The 19,412-nt window shown below is 62.7% G+C and overlaps 3 protein-coding genes across 4 annotated transcripts; 2 read left to right on the top strand and 1 right to left on the bottom strand.

The window, feature by feature from the left end:
* Window positions 1–3,943: 3,943 nt before the first annotated feature.
* On the top strand, window positions 3,944–7,575 carry CCDC194 (coiled-coil domain containing 194). 2 transcript variants are annotated; one of them, XM_071727798.1, is made up of 5 exons: window positions 3,944–4,252; window positions 5,867–5,963; window positions 6,422–6,554; window positions 6,753–6,836; window positions 7,016–7,575. In XM_071727798.1, the coding sequence occupies exons 1-5, from the start codon at window positions 3,944–3,946 to the stop codon at window positions 7,023–7,025; spliced, it is 633 nt and encodes a 210-aa protein (XP_071583899.1). In that variant the 3' UTR covers window positions 7,026–7,575. The 2 variants fall into 2 exon arrangements, with proteins under 2 accessions (XP_071583899.1, XP_071583900.1); XM_071727799.1 differs by having other exon boundaries at window positions 6,753–6,821.
* A 2,069-nt stretch (window positions 7,576–9,644) lies between these two features.
* Window positions 9,645–13,082, top strand: PLVAP (plasmalemma vesicle associated protein). Its single transcript, XM_071727786.1, has 6 exons — window positions 9,645–10,056; window positions 10,427–10,511; window positions 11,033–11,622; window positions 12,359–12,482; window positions 12,579–12,657; window positions 12,756–13,082. Exons 1-6 carry the CDS (start codon window positions 9,679–9,681, stop codon window positions 12,760–12,762), a joined length of 1,263 nt encoding a protein of 420 aa, XP_071583887.1. The 5' UTR covers window positions 9,645–9,678; the 3' UTR covers window positions 12,763–13,082.
* A 1,269-nt stretch (window positions 13,083–14,351) lies between these two features.
* Window positions 14,352–19,329, bottom strand: GTPBP3 (GTP binding protein 3, mitochondrial). The gene is made up of 9 exons (XM_071727782.1): window positions 19,270–19,329; window positions 18,343–18,584; window positions 17,694–17,780; window positions 16,915–17,117; window positions 16,746–16,818; window positions 16,504–16,647; window positions 15,732–15,897; window positions 14,849–15,121; window positions 14,352–14,695 (listed from the first exon to the last, which is right to left on the bottom strand). The coding sequence occupies exons 1-9, from the start codon at window positions 19,305–19,307 to the stop codon at window positions 14,464–14,466; spliced, it is 1,458 nt and encodes a 485-aa protein (XP_071583883.1). The 5' UTR covers window positions 19,308–19,329; the 3' UTR covers window positions 14,352–14,463.
* Between the last annotated feature and the right edge of the window lie 83 nt (window positions 19,330–19,412).

Genomic DNA, 19,412 nt, shown 5'->3' on the forward strand with positions numbered 1-19,412 from the left:
AGGAAGAGGAAGAGGAAGAGGGAACCCTCTGAGTTATTCCCTGGGAGCCACAGCCTTTGCTCAGGGAGCATTTACCAGCAGTGATCCCAAACTTTTCAGCTGTCACCTTATTAAATGAAACAAATCCACAGTTTGGTTTTTCTGCCCACCGAGGCGAGGAGGGGGACAGGGAAGTGGCAGCAACACTGGGTCCCCAGGGCCAGCCTGGGCTGGCTGGGTGGGTGCAGGGGGTCCCCAGGGAAGCTCAGGGTGCAGCAGGGGGGGGTCCTGCAGCTGTGTGGCAAAGGGAGACCCCACACCCCTCATTCTGCACACCCCCAATCCCACCTATCCCAAGTACCCCCTACCCTGAGTACCCCCTGCCCCTAATTCTTTGTACCCCCGGTACCCCCCACCCTTAACTCTCGGTACCCCACATAACCCCAACCCCAAACCCCCCGGACCCCAGAACCCGATTAACCCCCAATTCCCCCCACCCTGAGTACCCCCCCCACCCCAAATACCCCACAGCTCCCAGCTCTGCCCCCTCCTCTTCCCTCCTGTTGTGGGGGTCCTGGGCAGAACCTGCTTGTCCCTGCCTATCCCTGCCTTTCCCTGCCTTTCCCTCCCTTTCCCTGCCTTTCCCTGATTGTGTCTGCTTTTCCTTACCTTTCCCTGCCTTTCCCTACTTTTCCCTTCCTTTTCCCTGCCTTTCCCTGCTTGTTCCTTCCTTTTCTTGCCTTTCCCTCCCTTTCCCTCCCTTTCCCTGCCTTTCCCTGATTGTGTCTGCTTTTCCTTACCTTTCCCTGCCTTTCCCTCCCTTTCCCTGCCTATCCCTACCTTTCCCTGATTTTCTCTGCCTTTCCCTACCTTTCCCTCTCTTTCCCTCCCTTTCCCTCCCTTTCCCTGCCTTTCCTTGCCTTTCCCTGCCTTTCCTTGATTATTCCTGCCTTTCCCTGCCTTTCCCTGATTTTCCCTGCCTTTCCCTGATTATCCCTGCTTTTCCCTGCCTTTCCCTGATTATCCCTGCTTTTCCCTACCTTTCCTTGCCTTTCCCTCCCTTTCCCTGATTGTCCCTGCCTGTCCTTGCCTTTCCTTACCTTTCCCTGCTTTTTCCTACTTTTCCCTGCCTTTCCCTCCCTTTCCCTGCTTTTCCCTGCCTTTCCACGATTATTCCTGCCCTTCCCTGCCTTTCCCTCCTTTTCCCTCCCTTTCCCTACCTTTCCCTGCCTATCCCTACCTTTCCCTGATTATTCCTGCCTATCCCTGCCTATTCCTGCCTTTCCCTGATTATCCCTGCCTATCCCTGCCTTTTCCTGCCTTTCCCAGCCCCTCCGGAGCCCTGGTTATCCTGGTTGCTCTTCACCCCTCTGGACTCTGTGGGAATCACGTGGTTTCCTGGAAAGTTCCCCGTCCGAGAAAACCGAAACCGTTCCGTTTCGGACCAGCTCCCAAACTTCTTCCCAGCCCCCGTCGATCTCTTTGGATTTTTTTTTTTTTTTTTGTTTGTTTGTTTGTTTGTTTTGAGGCTTTGGGGTTTATTTTTTTTTTCCCGGGATGGAGGGATGCAAACCCCACCACCTGAACCTCGGCAGGAGCCCCAAGAAGATGTGCCCCGTGGTGGCCTTGGCGGTGGCCATCGGGGTGGCCATCGGGATGGTGGCCCTGGGAGTCCCCGCCCTGCTCCAATCGGGTCGGGACTCCGGGCCGGGCCAGAACAGTTCGGTGGGGTTGGAAAAAACCCTGATTCTCACCAACCGATCCCTCCACGAAGCCCTGGAGCAGCGGGACGACTGCAGGGAGAAACTGGTGGGTGCTGGGTGGGGATGGGACCCCGGTCCCATTATGGCTGCGGTGGAGCCGGAGCCTCCATCCCCTTCCTTCTGGGCTGGTATAGGGGCAGCTGGAGGGGAAAATGTCCCTTCTGGAGCAGGCGCTGGCCAATGTCACCCGGCTGCAGGGTGAGTCCTGGGCAGGGGGGTGGGCACAGGAAAGAGCCCCATGGCCACCCTCATCCCTGTCCCTTGGGGCATCTGGGTCCTCATCCCTTGGGAGACCCCAATCCCTGTCCCTTGGGACACCCCAATCCCTGTCCCTTGGGAGACCTCAATCCCTGTCCCTTGGGACATCCCAATCCCTGTCCCTTGGGACACCCCAATCCCTGTCCCTTGGGAGACCTCAATCCCTGTCCCTTGGGAGACCCCAATCCCTGTCCCTTGGGAGACCCCAATCCCTGTCCCTTGGGAGACCCCAATCCCTGTCCCTTGGGACATCCCAATCCCTGTCCCTTGGGACATCCCAATCCCTGTCCCTTGGGACACCCCAATCCCTGTCCCTTGGAGACCTCAATCCCTGTCCCTTGGGACACCCCAGTCCCCCTCCCCAGGGACAACCCAATCCCCACCCCCTGGCCTACCCTGATCCTTGTCCCTTGTGGCATCCTGATCCTCATCCCTTGGGACACCCCAATCTCTATCCTGGGACACCCCAATCCTTGTCCCTTGGACACCCTAATCCCTATGCCTAGGGACACCCCTGATCCTCATTCCCAGGGACACCCCAATCCCCATCCCCTGGGCTACCCTGATCCTTGTCCCTTGGTACATCCTAATCCACATCCCCTGGGACACCCCAATCCCTGTCCCCTGGGACACCCCAATGCCCATCCCTTGGGACACCCCAATGCCCATCCCTTGGGACACCCCATCCCCATCCCTTGGAAGACCCCAATCCCTGTCCCCTGGGACACTCCAATCCCTGTCCCTTGGGACACCCCAACCCTTGTCCCTTGGGACACCCCAATCCCTGTCCCTTAGGACACCCCAATCCCTGTCCCCTGGGACACCTCGATCCCCATCCCTTGGGGCACCCTGATCCCCATCCCTTGGAAGACCCCAATCCCCATCCCTTGGAAGACCCCAATCCCTGTCCCCTGGGACACCTTGATCCCTCTCCCTTGGGACACCCCAACCCTCATCCCTTGGGACACCCCAACCCTCATCCCTTGGGACACCCCGTTCCCCCCCTGCTGTCACCTCCCTGCAGAGAGGACTCAGGAGCTCCAGGCCGTGGTGTCCCAGCAGCAGGAGCAGCTCCAGGACCTGGAGAGCAGCAGGTGAGATTCCCACCCCCACCCCCACCCCATCCCAAACCCCAGGCTGTCCCCAACCCCTCCTCTCCGTTCCTTCCCCCCAGGGAGCAGCTCCAGCTGCAGAACCAGCTCCTGCAGGAGCAGATCCAGGACTTCCAGAGCCAGCACTCGGGTGGGAACACTCTCCGGGATGTGTTCCTCAGCCTCCTGGCTCTGCTCATCGGGATGCTCCTCCTGTGAGCCCGAAGGAGCAGGAATTTCTTCCTAACTTCCAATCCAAAGCTCCCCTGCTCCAGTTTGAATCCATTCCCCATGTCCTACCACTCCTTACTACTCTCTTACTACTACAGGGAGGGGACAGGGACAGGGAGAGGGACAGGAGGGGACACAGGGACAGGGACAGGAGGGGGCAGAGCTGCAGCTCTGTGCAGGGCTGAGGGGTCCATGGACCCTCCAAGGGTAGCTGGTTCTTTTTTTCTTTTTCTTTTTTTTTTAACTGATTCCCAATAAAACTTTGTGGAAGCTCCCAGGGTTTGTTGCTCCCAGAGTGGGGATCCCACAAATAGGGACAAGGGGCACCCCTAAGCACCCCACAGCCCCTACAGCTGGGATTTAGGACCGGGCACAGGGACAGAGCATCCTCCTACCTCCAGCCCCCGGACACAACCTATTCTGGGCTGTGAGCTGCCAGAGCCCAAAGCCCAAAAATACAAAAAACAAAAAAACCCACAAAAACAAGAAAAAAAAAACCCCAACCAAACCCACAGGCAGCAATTACAGCGACCCAGGGAGCGACCTGCCCTGGGGCCACTGCCACAACCTGCCCGGCCACTGCCGGAGCGGGCCAGCTGTCCCCTTGTGTCACCCCCCACCATGGACCCAGCGGTCCCCAAAGCCACCCTGAAGGTGCTGGCTCTGTGCGGGGCTCTGCTGGTGCTGGTGGCAGCGGTGACAGTGGCGGTGGCGGTGATGGTTTGGAGGTCGGAGGCGGTGGGGAAGCTGCGGGGGTGCCGGGAACGGGCGGCAAACGAGAGCCGGGAGTTAGGAGCCCGCCTGGCTCAGCTGGAGCAGGAGCTCGCCCGCTGGCAACAACAGGAGGAGGCTCTGAGGTCGCAACTCGCCCAAGTCCGTGGCCACGGCAAGAAGCTCAATTCCAGCTTGGTGTCCTGCCGGGAAAGGGTGGTAGGTGCTGGGGGGGATGGGGACCCAGAGGGTGCTGAGCCACCCGGCTGGCTGAGGAGGGGAGAGGTGGAGGGGGGGGGTGTTTTCCGGGGGGTGTCACAGCCCAAAGTGCTGAGGATTCATCCCTGGGGGGATTCCGAGCAAACCCCAGGGAAAGAAGAGGAAAAAAAACCCCAAACCCTGGAGCAAAGGCTGCTTGGGGACATCTCCCAGCTCAGCAGCTGGGAAGGGGACAAGAGGAGCCCCAGGATGGCACCCACCAGGGGTCCATGGTCACCTCCCTTCTTGGGACCCCCCAAGAGAGGAGCCCTGGGTGTCCCCAGTCCCTCAGCACAGCCCTGGGGGGATTCCAAGCAAACCCCAGGGAAAGAAGAGGAAAAAAAACCAAAACCCTGGAGCAAAAGCTGCTTGGGGACATCTCCCAGCTCAGCAGCTGGGAAGGGGACAAGAGGAGCCCCAGGCTGGCACCCACCAGGGGTCCATGGTCACCTCCCTTCTTGGGACCCCCCAGGAGAGGATCCCTGGGTGTCCCCAGTCCCTCAGCACAGCCCTGGGGGGATTCCAAGCAAACCCCAGGGAAAGAAGAGGAAAAAAAAACCCAAACCCTGGAGCAAAAGCTGCTTGGGGACATCTCCCAGCTCAGCAGCTGGGAAGGGGACAAGAGGAGCCCCAGGCTGGCACCCACCAGGGGTCCATGGTCACCTCCCTTCTTGGGACCCCCCAGGAGAGGAGCCCTGGGTGTCCCCAGTCCCTCAGCACAGCCCTGGGGGGATTCCAAGCAAACCCCAGGGAAAGAAGAGGAAAAAAAAACCCAAACCCTGGAGCAAAGGCTGCTTGGGGACATCTCCCAGCTCAGCAGCTGGGAAGGGGACAAGAGGAGCCCCAGGCTGGCACCCACCAGGGGTCCATGGCCACCTCCCTGCTCGGGACCCCCCAAGAGAGGAGTCCTGGGTGTCCCCAGCCCTCAGCACAGCCCTGGTCCTGCTGTCCCCAAGCAGGGAGCAGCTATTCTTGGCTGTGCCCAAAGTGCTCCTCACACTTATAATTACCCCGTCCCGAAGCAGCCGCGGGGCCCGGGTGGGTGTGGAGCCTCTGTCCTTTGCTGTCCCCCCCCTCGGGGTATTTTTAGTTGCAGCCCCAGCTGGGAAAGGGCCCGGCCCCAGCTCCGTGGCCACAGCCCGGAGGAAGAGCTTGGGTCCCACCAGCCCTCCGGGTTCATCCGGCCAAACAATGGCCCAGAAAGGTTGGAGAAGTCCTCCAGCTTCCCAGAGCTGGCGCCAGGACTGGAGCTGGGCTGGGCAGGTTCTTGGGGACCTTCCAGGCACTGGGGATGTCACCCGTGGGGGGGTTGGGGTGGCCCAGGGTGGCCGTGACATCCCTGGTGCAGCAGAATCCTCAGCAGGAGCAGAGATCCCCCCTGGGAAGAGGGATCTGCCCCAAATCCGTGTCCCTGGCCCTTGGAGAACCATCCCAGGGAGGACCTGAGGCCACCGGGAGGATGGGGACAGATTGGGGGTGAAAAGGGGAGAAAAGGGGACAGGGCTCCAGCAGTGGATGAAGATGGGAGGACATTGTCCCACCCTGTCCCCATGCCATCCTGTCCCCTCTCCCTAGGCCAGGCTGGAGGCCAACACCACGGCTCTGGGGGACGAGGTGGTGGCCCTGAGGCATGAGCGGGACGAGCTGGCCCGGGGCAAGGTGGCTCTGCAAGGTGAGGGCCAGCTGGCCACCACGTCCCTCTGTCCCACTGGCCACCGTATCCTTCTGGCCACCATGTCCCTCTGGCCACCACATCCCTCTGTCCCACTGGCCACCATGTCCCCATGTCCCTCTGGCCACTGTGTCCTTCTGGCCACCATGTCCCTCTGGCCCTCTGGCCACCACATCCCTCTGTCCCACTGGCCACCATGCCCCTGTGTCCCACTGGCCACCATGCCCCCGTGTCCCTCTGGCCACCACATCCCTCTGACCACCATGTCCCTCTGTCCCTGTCCCCCCACAGCAGCACCACGGGGTTCAAAGCCCCTCCCAAGGACCCTGCCCGGGGGGTCTCCCATCCCCAACCCCTTTTTTTGGGGGGGGGGGGGAGGGGGGGCAACGCCTGGGCAGGGTGTCAGGCTTTGGGGTGTTGGGGTTTGAGGTCACCTCTCTGTCCCTGTCCCCCCTCAGAGGAGCTGTCACGGGGTGAGGAGGTGGCCCTGGGGCTGCAGCAGCGCCTGGAGGAGGCAGTGGAGCAGCAGCGAGCGTTGCGGGGCCGCGGGGAGCAGTGCCAGGCTCGGCAGCGACAGCTTGAGACCACCCTGTAATGTCCTTGTCCCCCCCCTCAGTGGGTTGGGCACCTCCCACCCCCTCCCCTTAATCCCAATTCTCCAGCCCCTCCGTCACCCTCAGCCTTTCCGCTCACCCCCTGCCCTCTCCCTCCCTCCCCTTGGGGACCCTCCGTGTGTGTGTCCCCCCCCCGTGGGGACAGGGACCCCCCCTCACTCTGCTCTCCCCCCAGGAGGGGCTACGTGGCCGAGGTGGAGGCGTTGCGGCGGCGGGGGGCGAGGGACCGAGCGACCGGGCGCAGGTGCCCCCCCTCCCGGTATTTCCCCTGGGGGGTCCCACGGGGCTGGGGGAGGGGAGGGGGGACATTTTGGGGAGGGGGCTGCAGCCCAGTTGCCGACAGCCACACTCCTCGGGGGGTGGCATTGTCCCCGCTGTTCCCAGGGGAGCCGGGGCCGTGTCGGGGGGGCTGACCCCCGCCTCTCCCTTTTTTTGTAGGAAGGGATGAACCCCCCCCCCAGCCCCTCGACCCCCTCCTTGGCGGGGGCTGGAGGCCGGGCCCCCCCCGTCCTGCTGAGCGCGGCATTCCCAGTCCCACAGCGCCGCTTAGCACTGGGAACCAGCAGAGCCAGCGCGGCCGGAGGGAGGATGCTGGTGGGCACCGGGTGTCGCGACCCTACGGGGTATCGCGATCCCCCAGGGGTGTCCCGATCCCACCGCCTGTCCCGATCCCACCGCCTGTCCCGATCTCACCGCCTGTTCCCAACTCCACGATATGTCCCGATCCCACCACGTCTCCCGATCCCACTGTCGCCTGTCCCGATCCCAACGTCTGTGCCGACCTGTCGTGATGTCACCCCGTGTCCCCATCCGGATGCCATCACCGCAGCAGGACCGGGGGGTTGGGGGGGGGGTGGGGGGGTGGGACACGCAGCTTTTGGGGCCTGGTCCCCACCTGGAGCTGCTCTTCCATCACCTCCGGGGTTTGACACCACCATCCCAGCGCCTTCCAGAAACTGGGCAGACTGGGCAGACTGGGCAATAAAGGCTGCTCTGCTCCCAGGGACAGCTCCCCGTGCCACCATCCTGCTTGTCCCCCGGGATGTCCCCCCCCTCCCGATCCCAGCCATCCCCCCGAATCCCAACCATCACCCCCCGAACCCAACCACCCCCCCACCCCGCGACCCAGGGGCTGCTGGGGCACGACCCGGTTGTGTCAGGGACCAAGAGCTGAGGTGGGGAGGGGGCTGCGGGGGAGGGGGGGGTCTGGGACCCGCGGCTGCAGCCTCTTCCCAGCATCTTCGCTGCGCTTTGAAGGTGATTTCAGGGAAGTGGCAGATTTTTCCTGCTGCCGGATCCTGTGCAGAGGGCAGGCATCCGGTCACCCTTCAACCCCCCGGGGGGGGTCGGGTCAACCCCCGTAGCCCCCGGGCCATGCCGAGGCTCCCTGCATCCCAAAGAGGGGAGAGGTGACAATTTGGGACAAGGAGAGGACACGGGACCAAACCATCCCCACGGCCCGACCTCAACGCAGAACCGGTTGATTAATTATAGCTGGGAGGTTAATTAGGAAAAGTGGCATTGAAGGGGGGGGCTGCATTGTGGGGCGGGGGGCAGACACCCCCCTCGAGATCCCTGGTGGCCCCAGGAGGCTGCGGGGAGCCCTCGGAGGGGAAGGGGGGGGCTGAATCCCATCAGGGAAGCCCCCCGGCAGGCGGGGGTCTGGGGGTCCGGCTGAGCATCCCCCCGGTGGGGCAGGGGGGGGTTCGGGGAGGGGGGGGTGTTGTGACTCACCGTTATTTGCAGCTCAGGAAGGAAACGGCAGGAGCTGGGAATGGCTTCGGGCCCGACACCATCCCGGCCATCGCAGACACTTCCCTGTCCCCAGGGACAGCGGCGCAGCCAGAGGGCAGGAAACAGCCCCGGGCCGGGGGGCAGCGCCCGGTCCCACACCTCGGCCCCCCCAGCCTGTCCTGAGCATCCTGCAGAGCCTGGGGAGAGGGGGGAGAAGAGAAGGGGGGGGTCCCCAGGCACAACCAGCCCCCTCCAGGGGTCCTGCTGGATGGGGACATGGGTGGCGATGGCCACAGCTGGGGACCCGACACAGGGGGGGCTCAGCCCAGTCCTGCAGCACAGCCCCCCCCCCCCACATACCCCTCAGGTCTGTGGTGGCCCAGGGGTCCCCCAGGGCCTGGAGGAGACACGGCTGCAGATCCAGGGTTGGGCTGAGCCACGGTGACAATGATGCTGGTGTTGGTCCTTGCAGGGGACCAGGGACACCCGTGCTCCGCAGGCTGGGCTGGGGGTCCCCCAGCAGCCTGGGGACACGGGGGTCCCGGAGGTGGGGACACAGGGGGCTTCCTCAGTCCCTCAGCCCCCTCCACAGGCTGCTCACAGCCCCACAGAGATGTCCCAATGGGGGACAGGGACAGGGACCAGGAGTGGCTCCTTGGGTCCCACAGCAGGACGGTGGCTCTGCAGGGTGACAACACCCACGAGGGGGATGACAGCCACAGGTTCCCACTGGTGGCTTCAGCCCATGTCACCCACGCCAGCCCACTGCCACCCTACCTGCAGGTCAGGACCTGGCTGCATCCTTCCCCTGCCCCCCAGGAGAGGAAAACTGGGGGATCAGTCCCCGTGTCCCACTAAGGGAACACAAATAGGGTGGGGGGTGGGGGTCTGGCAGTGACTTCTGTGCCACCACAAGGGATGTGGCACCCGGACCAGCTCAGGTGGTGACATCCTCCTCCATCACCATAACCCAGTGCGGGGCTGGGGGGGATGGAGTGGGGAAGGGGTGGGGCGGGATCCCACATTCCCCAGTGCCCCCAGGGGTTATTTTGGGGTGAGGGGTGGTCCCGGGGGAGCCCGTGGCTCCGTCTGAGGGTGGGGGAGCGGGGTCTCGGGTTTCGGTAGCAACCGGGAACAATAGTCCTGAGGCCAAACAGAAGCTGTGGTGTGATAACCCGGCGGGGCTGGAGGCATCCGGAGAGGCAGGAAGGAGCCCGGGCAGAAGGAAATATTAAATGGAGCAATATAAACAGGGGGGCAGGAGCCAACTCCGCCCCGCCCCCTCTCCATCCCCCCTCCTCCCCCCCCCCCAAAAAAAAAAAAAAAGGGGCTGCACGGTGAGTCGGGGCTGGCAGAGGTCGGGTGGGATGGAGAAGAGCAGCTTCGCCATGGCCAAGTTCGGTTTGGAGGGCAAGGAGGCTCTGCCGAAACGGGATTGTGGGTTTTATGTGAAGTACATCTTCCTCTTCACCTCCCTCATCCAGTTCCTCATCATCCTGGGGCTGGTGCTGTTCATGGTGTACGGGAACGCTCAGGCGGGCACCCACACCCACCTCAAGGTGCTGGAGAGAGAGGTCCAGGAACGATACAACAAATACAGCCTGGTGAGCCAGAGGAACACCAACCTCAGCAGAGCCCTCAACGCCACCATCAAGGAGAAGCAAGGGCTGCAGGGGCAGCTCCAGAAGGTGAAACAGGACCTGGAGAAGTGCAACAGCACCCAAAACCCCAATCCCGTCCCCAAGGTGAGCCCAGAACCCCACCCCTGCCCGGGCACCCACCCGGGAGGTTTGGATCTCACCTCACTCTCATCATTCAAGGGATGGATAAAAGGGGGGGCTCATCCAGCCTTCAAGGGATGGATAAAACGGGGAAGGGGGGGTGGCAGAGCCCCTGGGTGATGTCCGTGTGCTGTCCCCCACCCCCAGGGAGGGGGTCGCAGCCCTGGCATCCCTGTGGCAGCCCCCCAATCTCCCCCCGAGGGGATCCCCATCCCGCACCCCTCCTCCTCCCCAGCTCCCAGGGGGAGTGAGGTGATGCTGAGGGGACTGAGGGGGACGGAGGGGGTCTTGATCCTCCTCCTCTTCTTCCCCTCCCCCCCAACTTCACCTGCAGGAGATGTTGGAGATCATGTTCTACCAGAAGATGAGTCTGGACAGCTGCCACGCGACGGTCACCGACATCAACAGCACCTGCAACAGTGAGTGACCACCCATCCCCCCTCCCCCCGTCACCCCTCACTCCCAGAACAGCCCCCTGAGGTCTCCCCAACACCCCTCACTCAGGGACCCACCACAGGGGGGGTCCCCCCTTCCCCAAGCCCGGCAGGGGGGCACCGAGGTGTAGGGGATGGCACCGAGGTGCAGGGGGTGGCACCAAGGTGTAGGGGGTGGCACCAAAGTGTAGGGGGTGGCACCAAGGTGTAGGGGGTGGCACCAAGGTGTGGGGTGGCACCGAGGTGTAGGGGGTGGCACCAAGGTCTGGGGTGGAACCAAGGTGTAGGGGGTGGCATCAAGGTGCAGGGGGTGGCACCGAGGTGTGGGGTGGCACCGAGGTGTAGGGGGTGGCACCAAGGTGCAGGGGGTGGCACCGAGGTGCAGGGGGTGGGACCGAGGTGTGGGGTGGCACCGAGGTGTGGGGTGGCACCGAGGTGTAGGGTTGCAGCGAGGTGTGGGGTGGGAGCTTGCGGTGACCCCCGCACCCCAAACTCCTCCCCCCTAGAGGACAAAGCTGCGCTGAGGACCCAACTGGAGCAGAGAGCCCAGGCTGAGAAGGAACTGGAGCAAAACTGCCGCAAGACCAACGACACCTTGAGCGAAGCCAGGAAGGAGCAGAAAAGCTGCCAGCAGGTCCTGAACGACACCCGAACCCTCTGGGAATCCACCAGAACCAACCTGGGGCTGCTGAAGGACGAGTGCAGGACCCTGAGGAGCGATGTCAGCTACACCTTCCAGCGCATCAAGGAGCTGCTCGGTCCCTACACCTGCGGTTCGGTCCAGGAGCAGCTGAGCTGGCTGACCCAGCAGGCGGAGAGACTTTTCCTCTGGCAGCAGGACCGGGAGACCAAATACGTGGGGAAAAGCGTCTGTGACATGAACCTCTTCCAATCCCGCCTCAACTGCTCCCGGGAGAAGCAGGAGTTGGAAAAAAAGCTGCGGGATTCCGAGAAGGAGGTGAAGGGGGGAGAGGAGGAGAGGAAGAAGCTGCTGCTGGAGAAGGAGAAGCTGGGCAAGGAGCTGGAGGAGAAGAGCAAAGCTGCGGCCCAGGTTGGGCACCTCTGGGGACAGCTCAACCTCTGCCTCAACTCCAAGGTGAGGGAGGTGTCGGGGTGGGGGGGGAAGGACCCCAGGGCACCCCCTCTGGGGGTAAAGCTCTTGTTTTTGTAGGTGCCACGACCCACGGACACCTCTCTCTCTTTTTTATTTGCACCCCTCTCTTTTTTTCTTTTTTTTTTGCATCTTTTTTTTTTTTTTTTTTTTTTTGCACCTTTCTCTTTTCTTTTTTTGGACCTTTCCTTTTTTTTTTTGTACCTCTTTTTTTTTCTTACGCACTTCTCTTTTTGTTTTTTTTTTGCACCCCTCTTTCTCTTTTTTTTTTGCACCTTTCTCTTTTTTTTTTTACACCTCTTTTTTTTTTCACCTCTCTTTTTCTTTTGCACCTTTCCCTTTTTTTTTTTGCACCTTTCTCTTTTCTTTTTTTCCACCTTTTTTTTTTTTTTTTTTTTGCACCTTTCTTTTTTTTTTTTTGCACGTTCACTTCCCCACCCGCACCCCCCCCTCCTCCTTGTGCCCCGCATCACACACCCCTTACTTTCTCCACCCCATTTTGGGCACGAATTTTCCCTTCCCACGTGCAATCCCCACGCCTGCTCCTTTCTTTGCACGCACCCCCCCCCTCCAAACCCCCCTTGCACACTTTTTTTTGGGGGGGGGGGTTTGCACATGCATCTTCCTTTTTGCACACCCCCTCCTTTGGGTGCAACCCCGGGGGGGGGTGAAGCCCCTTTTGCTGACCCCCTCCCTTTCTCCCCCCGCCCCCCCCCCGCAGATGGGGGCTTTTTTCGACATCCCAGGCTTGCGGGCACCAGCGGGGGGGGGCACCCGGCCGGGACCCTTCCCCAACGCCGGCTCCTACATGGATGCTCTGAGCCAGGGCATCTTTGGGAATATGGGTGAGTCCTGGAGAAGGGGGGTTGGGGGGGGTTGGCTTGCAGTGGGACCGGTCCCCTGTCACCCTGGGGGGGCTCTGTGTCCCCCCACCCCCCCAGGCAAACCCAAGCCGGAGGAGCTGCAGCAGTTTGCACAGAAGATGCTGGAGCAGTTCCTGTCCCCACAGAAAAACCCCAGGTGAGGGAGGGGGCACTGTGGGACCCCGCTGGGTTTGGGGGGGGGGTGGGTGAGGGATGCTTGGGGACACCAGGAGCCTGATCCTGCCCTCTCCACAGCGGTTAAGAGCCCAGCAGCCCCCCCAAAACGGCGGCGAGGAGCTCCAGGCCAAGCCCAGGAGGTGCTTCCCGTGGCACGGACGGCAAACCCGGACCCGGCTGCTGGCACTGCCCTCATCCTGCCCCCCACCCCGGGACCACCTTCCCCTCTCCCCTTTTCCCTCCTCCTCCCTTTCTGGCCCCCCTGAAGCCTTTCTGCCCCCCCTGAAGCCTTTCTGTCCCCCCTAAAGCCTTTCTCGCCCCCCTAAAGCCTTTTTGGCCCCCCTAAAGCTTGGCGAGGGGGCAGCTCCCAGCTGGAAATACAGCCCTGAGCCCCAACAAAACTCATCCCAGGTCTGGCTGGAGGGCTGGGAACACCCCCCGCGTGTCCTTGGCTGTCCCCACGGGTGAGCGGGAAGCCCTTGACCACCGAAGGTCCTTGGGGAGGCCACCGGAGGGTGATGATAACACCACCCCCCCCCCCTCCCCGGTTGTCAGGAGCTGATTTACTGCCCCTGCTTCCCAGCTCCTTCCTGTGGAAAGAGCTTTTCCTGCCTCTCCTGCTGCCTGCACGCCAGCCCCTGCCCGCACGCGAGGGTCCCCAGGGTGTCCCTGTCCCCAACACCTCCCATTCGGCTCCCCCAGAGTCCTGCGTCCCCCCTGGGTACACAGAGACACCCCCCAACCCCCCCCCTTCCCTGCCTGAGGATGGGGACATCCCTGAGACCACCCCCCCAACCCCCCCCAGGTCCCCGGGATGAGCTGGGGTGGGATGAGGGTGACAAAGGGTGACATCCCCCCCCCTGCAGAGTCCAGCGGAGGAGCCAAGGGGGATCTGGGGGGAATTGGGATTTTCTGGAGCCCTCGTGTCCTGCTCTGGGCTCCAGGGGGTCCCGGGGATGTCCCCGTCCTCGGGGGGTGGGAGAGTGAGGGGGGGCCCCAGGGAGCCCCCAACTTTTGTGGGTGCAAAGCTCAGGGGGGAAATCCTACAGGGTCCCAATCTTTGGGGGTGCAGAGCTCAGATTGGGGGGGGGGGAAAATCCCACAGGGTCCCAATCTTTGAGCTCAGATTGGGGGGGGGGGAATCCCACAGGGTCCCAACCTTTGAGCCCAGACTGGGGGGGGAATCCCACAGGGTCCCAATCTTTGGGGGTGCAGAGCTCAGATTGGAGGGGGAATCCCACAGGATCCCAACCTTTGAGCTCAGATGTGGGGGGGGGAATCCCACAGGGTCCCCATGTTGGGGGCTGTGCCTTGGAGAGGAGGGGGACAAAACCCCCCCATTGTGTCCCTGGGGATTGGGGGGGCCAGGATGGACCCCAAGGGGATCCCAAGCCCTGCGCACCCCACACCCCCCCCATGCCAGGGCCCAAGGAAGAGGGGGGAGGTGGGAGGGGGGGGGGTTCCCGGGGTGGCTTTTCCCTTCCAGTCACTCCAGTTCCACCTTTGTCCTTGGGCTCAGGAAACGAGGCCTCTCCTGGGGGATTTTTCCACTCCCATGACCCAAAACCCACTTCCCCCCCCACCAGGAAAACGCAGCGGGGACACCGAGGACCAGGGATGAAAGAGGGGGGGGGGGGGGGGTTGGGAAGGATTCCAAAGCCACCAAAAGGCACCACGGTTTAATACCAGCACGGAGCCCACAGCCCCCCCACCCCCACCCCCCCGGTGCTGGTGGCACCGCGACCCCAGGGGACACCCCCCCACCCCCCACCCCCCCATCTTTTTGTCATTTCCCGATGCAAAAATCCCTGAAGATGATGTCCAGGACCTCCTCAGCCCCCACCTGCCCCGTGATCCGCCCCAGGTGCCTCCGGGCCAAGCGGAGCCACTCGGCTGCCAGCCCCAGGTCCAGGTGACAATCCCGTCGGAACCGGCCCAGGGCGGTGACACCGGCGGAGAGGTGGTGGCTGTGCCGGCTCTGGGTCAGCGAGGGACACCCTGCCAGGGGGTCTCCGCATCTGCAAGTTGGTTTTTTTTGTTTTTTTTTGGGGGGGGGGGGTTTAAAAAAAAAAACAAAAAAACAAAAAAACAAAAAAAAACTCAGCCTCGACACCCCCCACCCACCCATCCACTCACCCCCCCACCCCTGGGTGCCCCCTCCCCATACTCACAGCCGCTCCAGTTGCCCCCCCAGCAGCTCCAGGAGGCGGTCGAGCCCCTCCCCCGTCTTGCAGGAGAGGAGGGTGGTGGGGGGCAGGGGGTCCCCCTGGGGGCAGGAGGCGGGGAGAGCCCCCCCCGGCAGTAAATCGGCTTTGTTGAGCACCAGGATGCAAGGGGGGGAGGGGGAGGGCAGCAGGGACCCCAAGGTAGCAGCCAACCCCCCCCGCTGGGTGGGCAGCGCCGAAGCATCCAGCACGGCCAGGATCAGGTCTGCTCGCTGCAGGCTGGGATAGGGTTGGGGACAAAGGGTGACATTCGGTTATTGAGGGAAATATCCCCCCCCCGGGGTAATCCAGAAAAGAGAAAAAAAAAAAGAAAAAAAAAGAAAAAAAAAAAAAAAAAAAAAAGAAGAAAAAGAAGAAATAGAAGAAAAGGAAGAAAAAAAAAAGGAACCAAAAAAAAAAGAGAAAAAAAAGAAGAAAAAAAAAAAAAGAAAAAAGAAATAGAAGAAAAAGAAGAAAAAAAGGAAGAGAAAAGAAGAAAAAAAAAGAAGAAAAAAAAGGAAGAAAAAAGAAAAAGAAAAGAAAAGAAGAAAAAAGAAGGAAGAAATAGAAGAAAAAAAAAGGAAGGAAAAAAAAAGGAACCAAAAAAAAAAAAAAAAAAGAGGGGAAAAAAAAGAAGAAGAAAAAAAATAGAAGAAAAAAAAGGAAAAAAAGAAAAAAAAGAAGGAGAAAAAAAATAGAAGAAAAAAAAGGAAAAAAAAAAAAAAAGAAGGAGAAAAAGGAAGGAAAAAAAAGGAAGGAAAAAAAAAGGGAAAAAAAAGGAAAAAAAAAAAAAAAAAAAGGGGGAAAAAACCCCAAAACCAAACCACACAAAAAAATCCCCAAATCTCACCGATCCCGGGCTCGGGTGACCCCTTCCTGTTCCACGGGGTCGGTGGCGTCCCGGAGCCCCGCGGTGTCACTCAGCACCAGTGGGTAACCACCCACGTTCAGGGCCACCTCCACCACGTCCCGGGTGGTCCCCGCCACTGGGGACACGATGGCTGCGGGGCGCTGGCCTGGGGTGACACGGGGGGTGATGGGGGGGACCCTGGGGGAGACCTCCTGGTGTCTGACCCCGGGGGGGGGACACAAAATGACACGGGGGGTGATGGGGGACAACCTCCTGGCTGATGTCCCCAGGGAGGGGACACAAAATGACACAGGGAGTGATGGGGGGTGACCCCAGGGAGGGGACACAAAGTGACATCAACCCCCAGGGGTTGATGCTGGGGACCCTCCTGGTGTCTGTCCCCGGGGGGGGGACACAAAATGACATGGAGGGTGATGCTGGTGACCCCAGGGAGGGGACACAAAGTGACACAGGGGGTGATGGGGGGGACCCTCCTGGCTGCTGTCCCCAGGGGGGGGGACACAAAATGACACAGGGGGTGATGGGGGGGACCCTCCTGGCTGCTGTCCCCAGGGGGGGGACACAAAGTGACACAGGGGTTGATACTGAGGACCCTCCTGGCTGATGTCCTCAGGGAGGGGACACAAAATGACACAGGGGGTGACGCTGGTGAGCACAGGGAGGGGACACAAAGTGACACAGGGGATGATGGGGGGGACCCTCCTGGCTGCTGTCCCCAGGGAGGGGACACCCCCCCAGCCCCCCCACTCACAGAGCAGGTTGAGCAGGCTGCTCTTGCCCACGTTGGGGGGTCCAGCGATGACAGCGTGGACCCCCCCCCGCAGCAGCTCCCCACGGCGCCCGTCCCGCAGGTGGGCACCCATCTCCTGCTCCAGCCCCCGCACCGTGGCAGTGACTGTGGGGACAGAGAGGGGGGGACACACGCACCGTGGGGTGACACAGCGGCATCCATCCTGCCCCCCCACACCCCCCCCACCCGCACCCCCCCCTCACCTCGTGCCAGAACCTCTTCCTCCACGTTGTCATCCTCACTGAAGTCGATGAAGGCTTCGAGGTGGGCCAGAGCCTGGGTGGGGGGTGGGTGGGGGTGGGTGGGGTGGGGACAGCCCCGTGTGTGTCCCCCCCCCGACCCACGGGCAGGGGGATGCAAACCCGCTCAGACCTGGGTGAGGGTCTCAGTCCAGCGCTGGTAGAGCTGCCCCAGTTCCCCCTCCATCTGCCGCAGGGCCTGGCGCCGCTGGGCCTCGGTCTCGGCCCGGATCAGGTCCCCCAGGCCCTCGGCACCAGTCAGGTCCAGTTTCCCCCCGTGGAAAGCTCGGCGGGTGAACTCCCCGGGCTCGGCGGGACGGAGCCCAGGCAGGCGGCCTGACAGCCCCCAGGTCACCCCCCACCCAAACCTTGGAGTATCCCCCCACCCAAAGCCTAAAGAACCCCCCCCCAAAGCTTGGAGGCCCCCCCACCCAAAGCTTGGGGTACCCTCCCCCCAAACCTTGGAGTATCCTCCCACCCAAAGCCTGAAGAACCCCCCACCCAAAGCCTGGGGTACCCTCCCCCCAAACCTTGGAGTATCCCCCCACCCAAAGCTTGGGGCACCCCCCACCCAAAGCTTGAAGAACCCCCCACCCAAAGCTTGGGGTACCCTCCCCCCAAAGCTTGGGGCACCCCCCACCCAAAGCCTGAAGAACCCCCAACCCCAAAGCCTGAAGAACCCCCCACCAAAGCTTGAGGAACCCCCCACCAAAGCTTGAAGACCCCCCCCACCCAAAGCTGGGGGTACCCTCCCCCCAAACCTTGGAGTATCCCCCCACCCAAAGCCTGAAGAACCCCCAAGCCCAAAGCCTGAAGAACCCCCACCCAAAACTTCGGGTACCCCCCCACCCCCAAAGCCTGGGGTACCCCCCCCCAAATCCCGGGCCCCCCCAGAAGGGGTGAAGGTCTCACCCAGTGCCCTCAGGACCCCTCTGACCACCGCGGGCCCCCCGTGCACATGGAGCTCGGCGCAGTCCTCCCCGGTGAAGCTTTGGGGGGCTGAGAGGTGAGGAGGGGGCGAGGGCTGAGCCCACCCGTGGGGTTCAGCACCCCCCCCCCCCTCCAGCCCCCAAGAAGAGGGGGGGTGAAGGTTGGGGGGCTCAGGAGAGGCCCCCCCTCCACTCCCAGCACTGTCAGGATTGGGCCCAGCAGCACCTGCAAGCTGGGACTTGGGGGGCTGGGGAAGAAACCCCCCCCCTGGCACCCAGACCCCCTCTGTGGCCACCAAGACCCCTTCACCAACCACCACGACCCCCTCACTCCGCATCAAGACCCTCAAGCGGCCACCAAGACCCCCCCGTTGGCCACCAAGACCCCTCCACCAGCCATAAAGACCCCTCCATTGGCCATAAAGACCCCTCCGCTGGCCACCAAGACCCCTCAGTGGCCACCACGACCCCTCCACTGGCCACCAAGACCCCTCCATTGGCCACCAAGACCCCTCCACCAGCCATAAAGACCCCTTAGTGGCAACCACGACCCCTCCAGTGGCCACCAAGCCCCTTCCCGGGCCACCAAGCCCCTTCCCGGGCCACCCAGCACCCCGGGGCTGCAGCCCCACCTGGGAACCAGACCACGAGCCCTCGGTCCAAGGTCTCGGAGGTGTCGGGATCGCGGATGCGGCGCAGGGCGAGGACGCGGGGGGGGGGCAGCCGGGGGGGTTGGGTGAGGGTCTGCAGAGCCCCCCGGCTGGCGGGGCCGCTGGTGCGGATCACGGCCACCCCGCAACGCCCCTGACCCGAGGAGAGGGCGAAGATGGTGTCCCCCCCACCCCCCGAGACCGAGCACAGGCGCTGCACCCACCTGCGGGGGGAAAACGGGGGGCGGGGGTGGGCGTGGGGGGGTCCTTTCTGTGCCCCCTCCTCAGATGGGGCAGGGATGCACAAACCCCCCCCGTCCCATTCACCCCCTGCCACCCCTCGCTCTGCACCCCAGAGACCCCCGGGGGGGTTCAGCCCCCTCCCGATGCAAAAGATGCTGGGGTGCAGCCCCTTCCCCACGCATCCCCTCCCCAATGACCCCCTCCCCACGCACCCCCTCCCTATGTGCTCTCCACCCCACGCACCCCTCTCCACGCACCCCCTCCGCACTGACCCCGTCCCCACGGACCCCCTTCCCCACGGACCCGTTCCTCATGTGCTCCCCTTCCCCACGGACCCCTTCCCCACGCACCCCTTCTCCACGCACCCCCTCCTCATGTGCTCCCCTCCCCACGGACCCCTTCCCCACTGACCCCCTCTCCACGCACCCCTTCCCCACTGACTCCCTCTCCACGCACCCCTTCCCCACTGACCCCCTCCCCATGTGCTCCCTTCCCCACGGACCCCTTCCCCACGCACCCCTTCTCCACGCACCCCCTCCCCATGTGCTCCCTTCCCCACGCACCCTCTCCCCACGCACCCCCTCCCCAGAGTCCCCGCACCCCAGGCCGCCCCCTCCCACCCCAGGGATCCCTCCTTTTCCCCCCCCTCCCCGTGCCGTCCCGCACCTCCCTCCCGCAGCTCTCAGCGCTCTCCTCAGCGCCATCAGCCCGGGCCCCGCACCTCCCGCCGGCCCCGCCCCCTCCGCGCTCCCATTGGCTGAGAAGCCTCCGGGGGGCGGGCTTTATGCGCGCTGCCTCATTTCTGATTG

Source organism: Heliangelus exortis, chromosome 28, assembly GCF_036169615.1.
Source record: "Heliangelus exortis chromosome 28, bHelExo1.hap1, whole genome shotgun sequence".
Lineage (NCBI taxonomy): Eukaryota > Metazoa > Chordata > Aves > Apodiformes > Trochilidae > Heliangelus > Heliangelus exortis.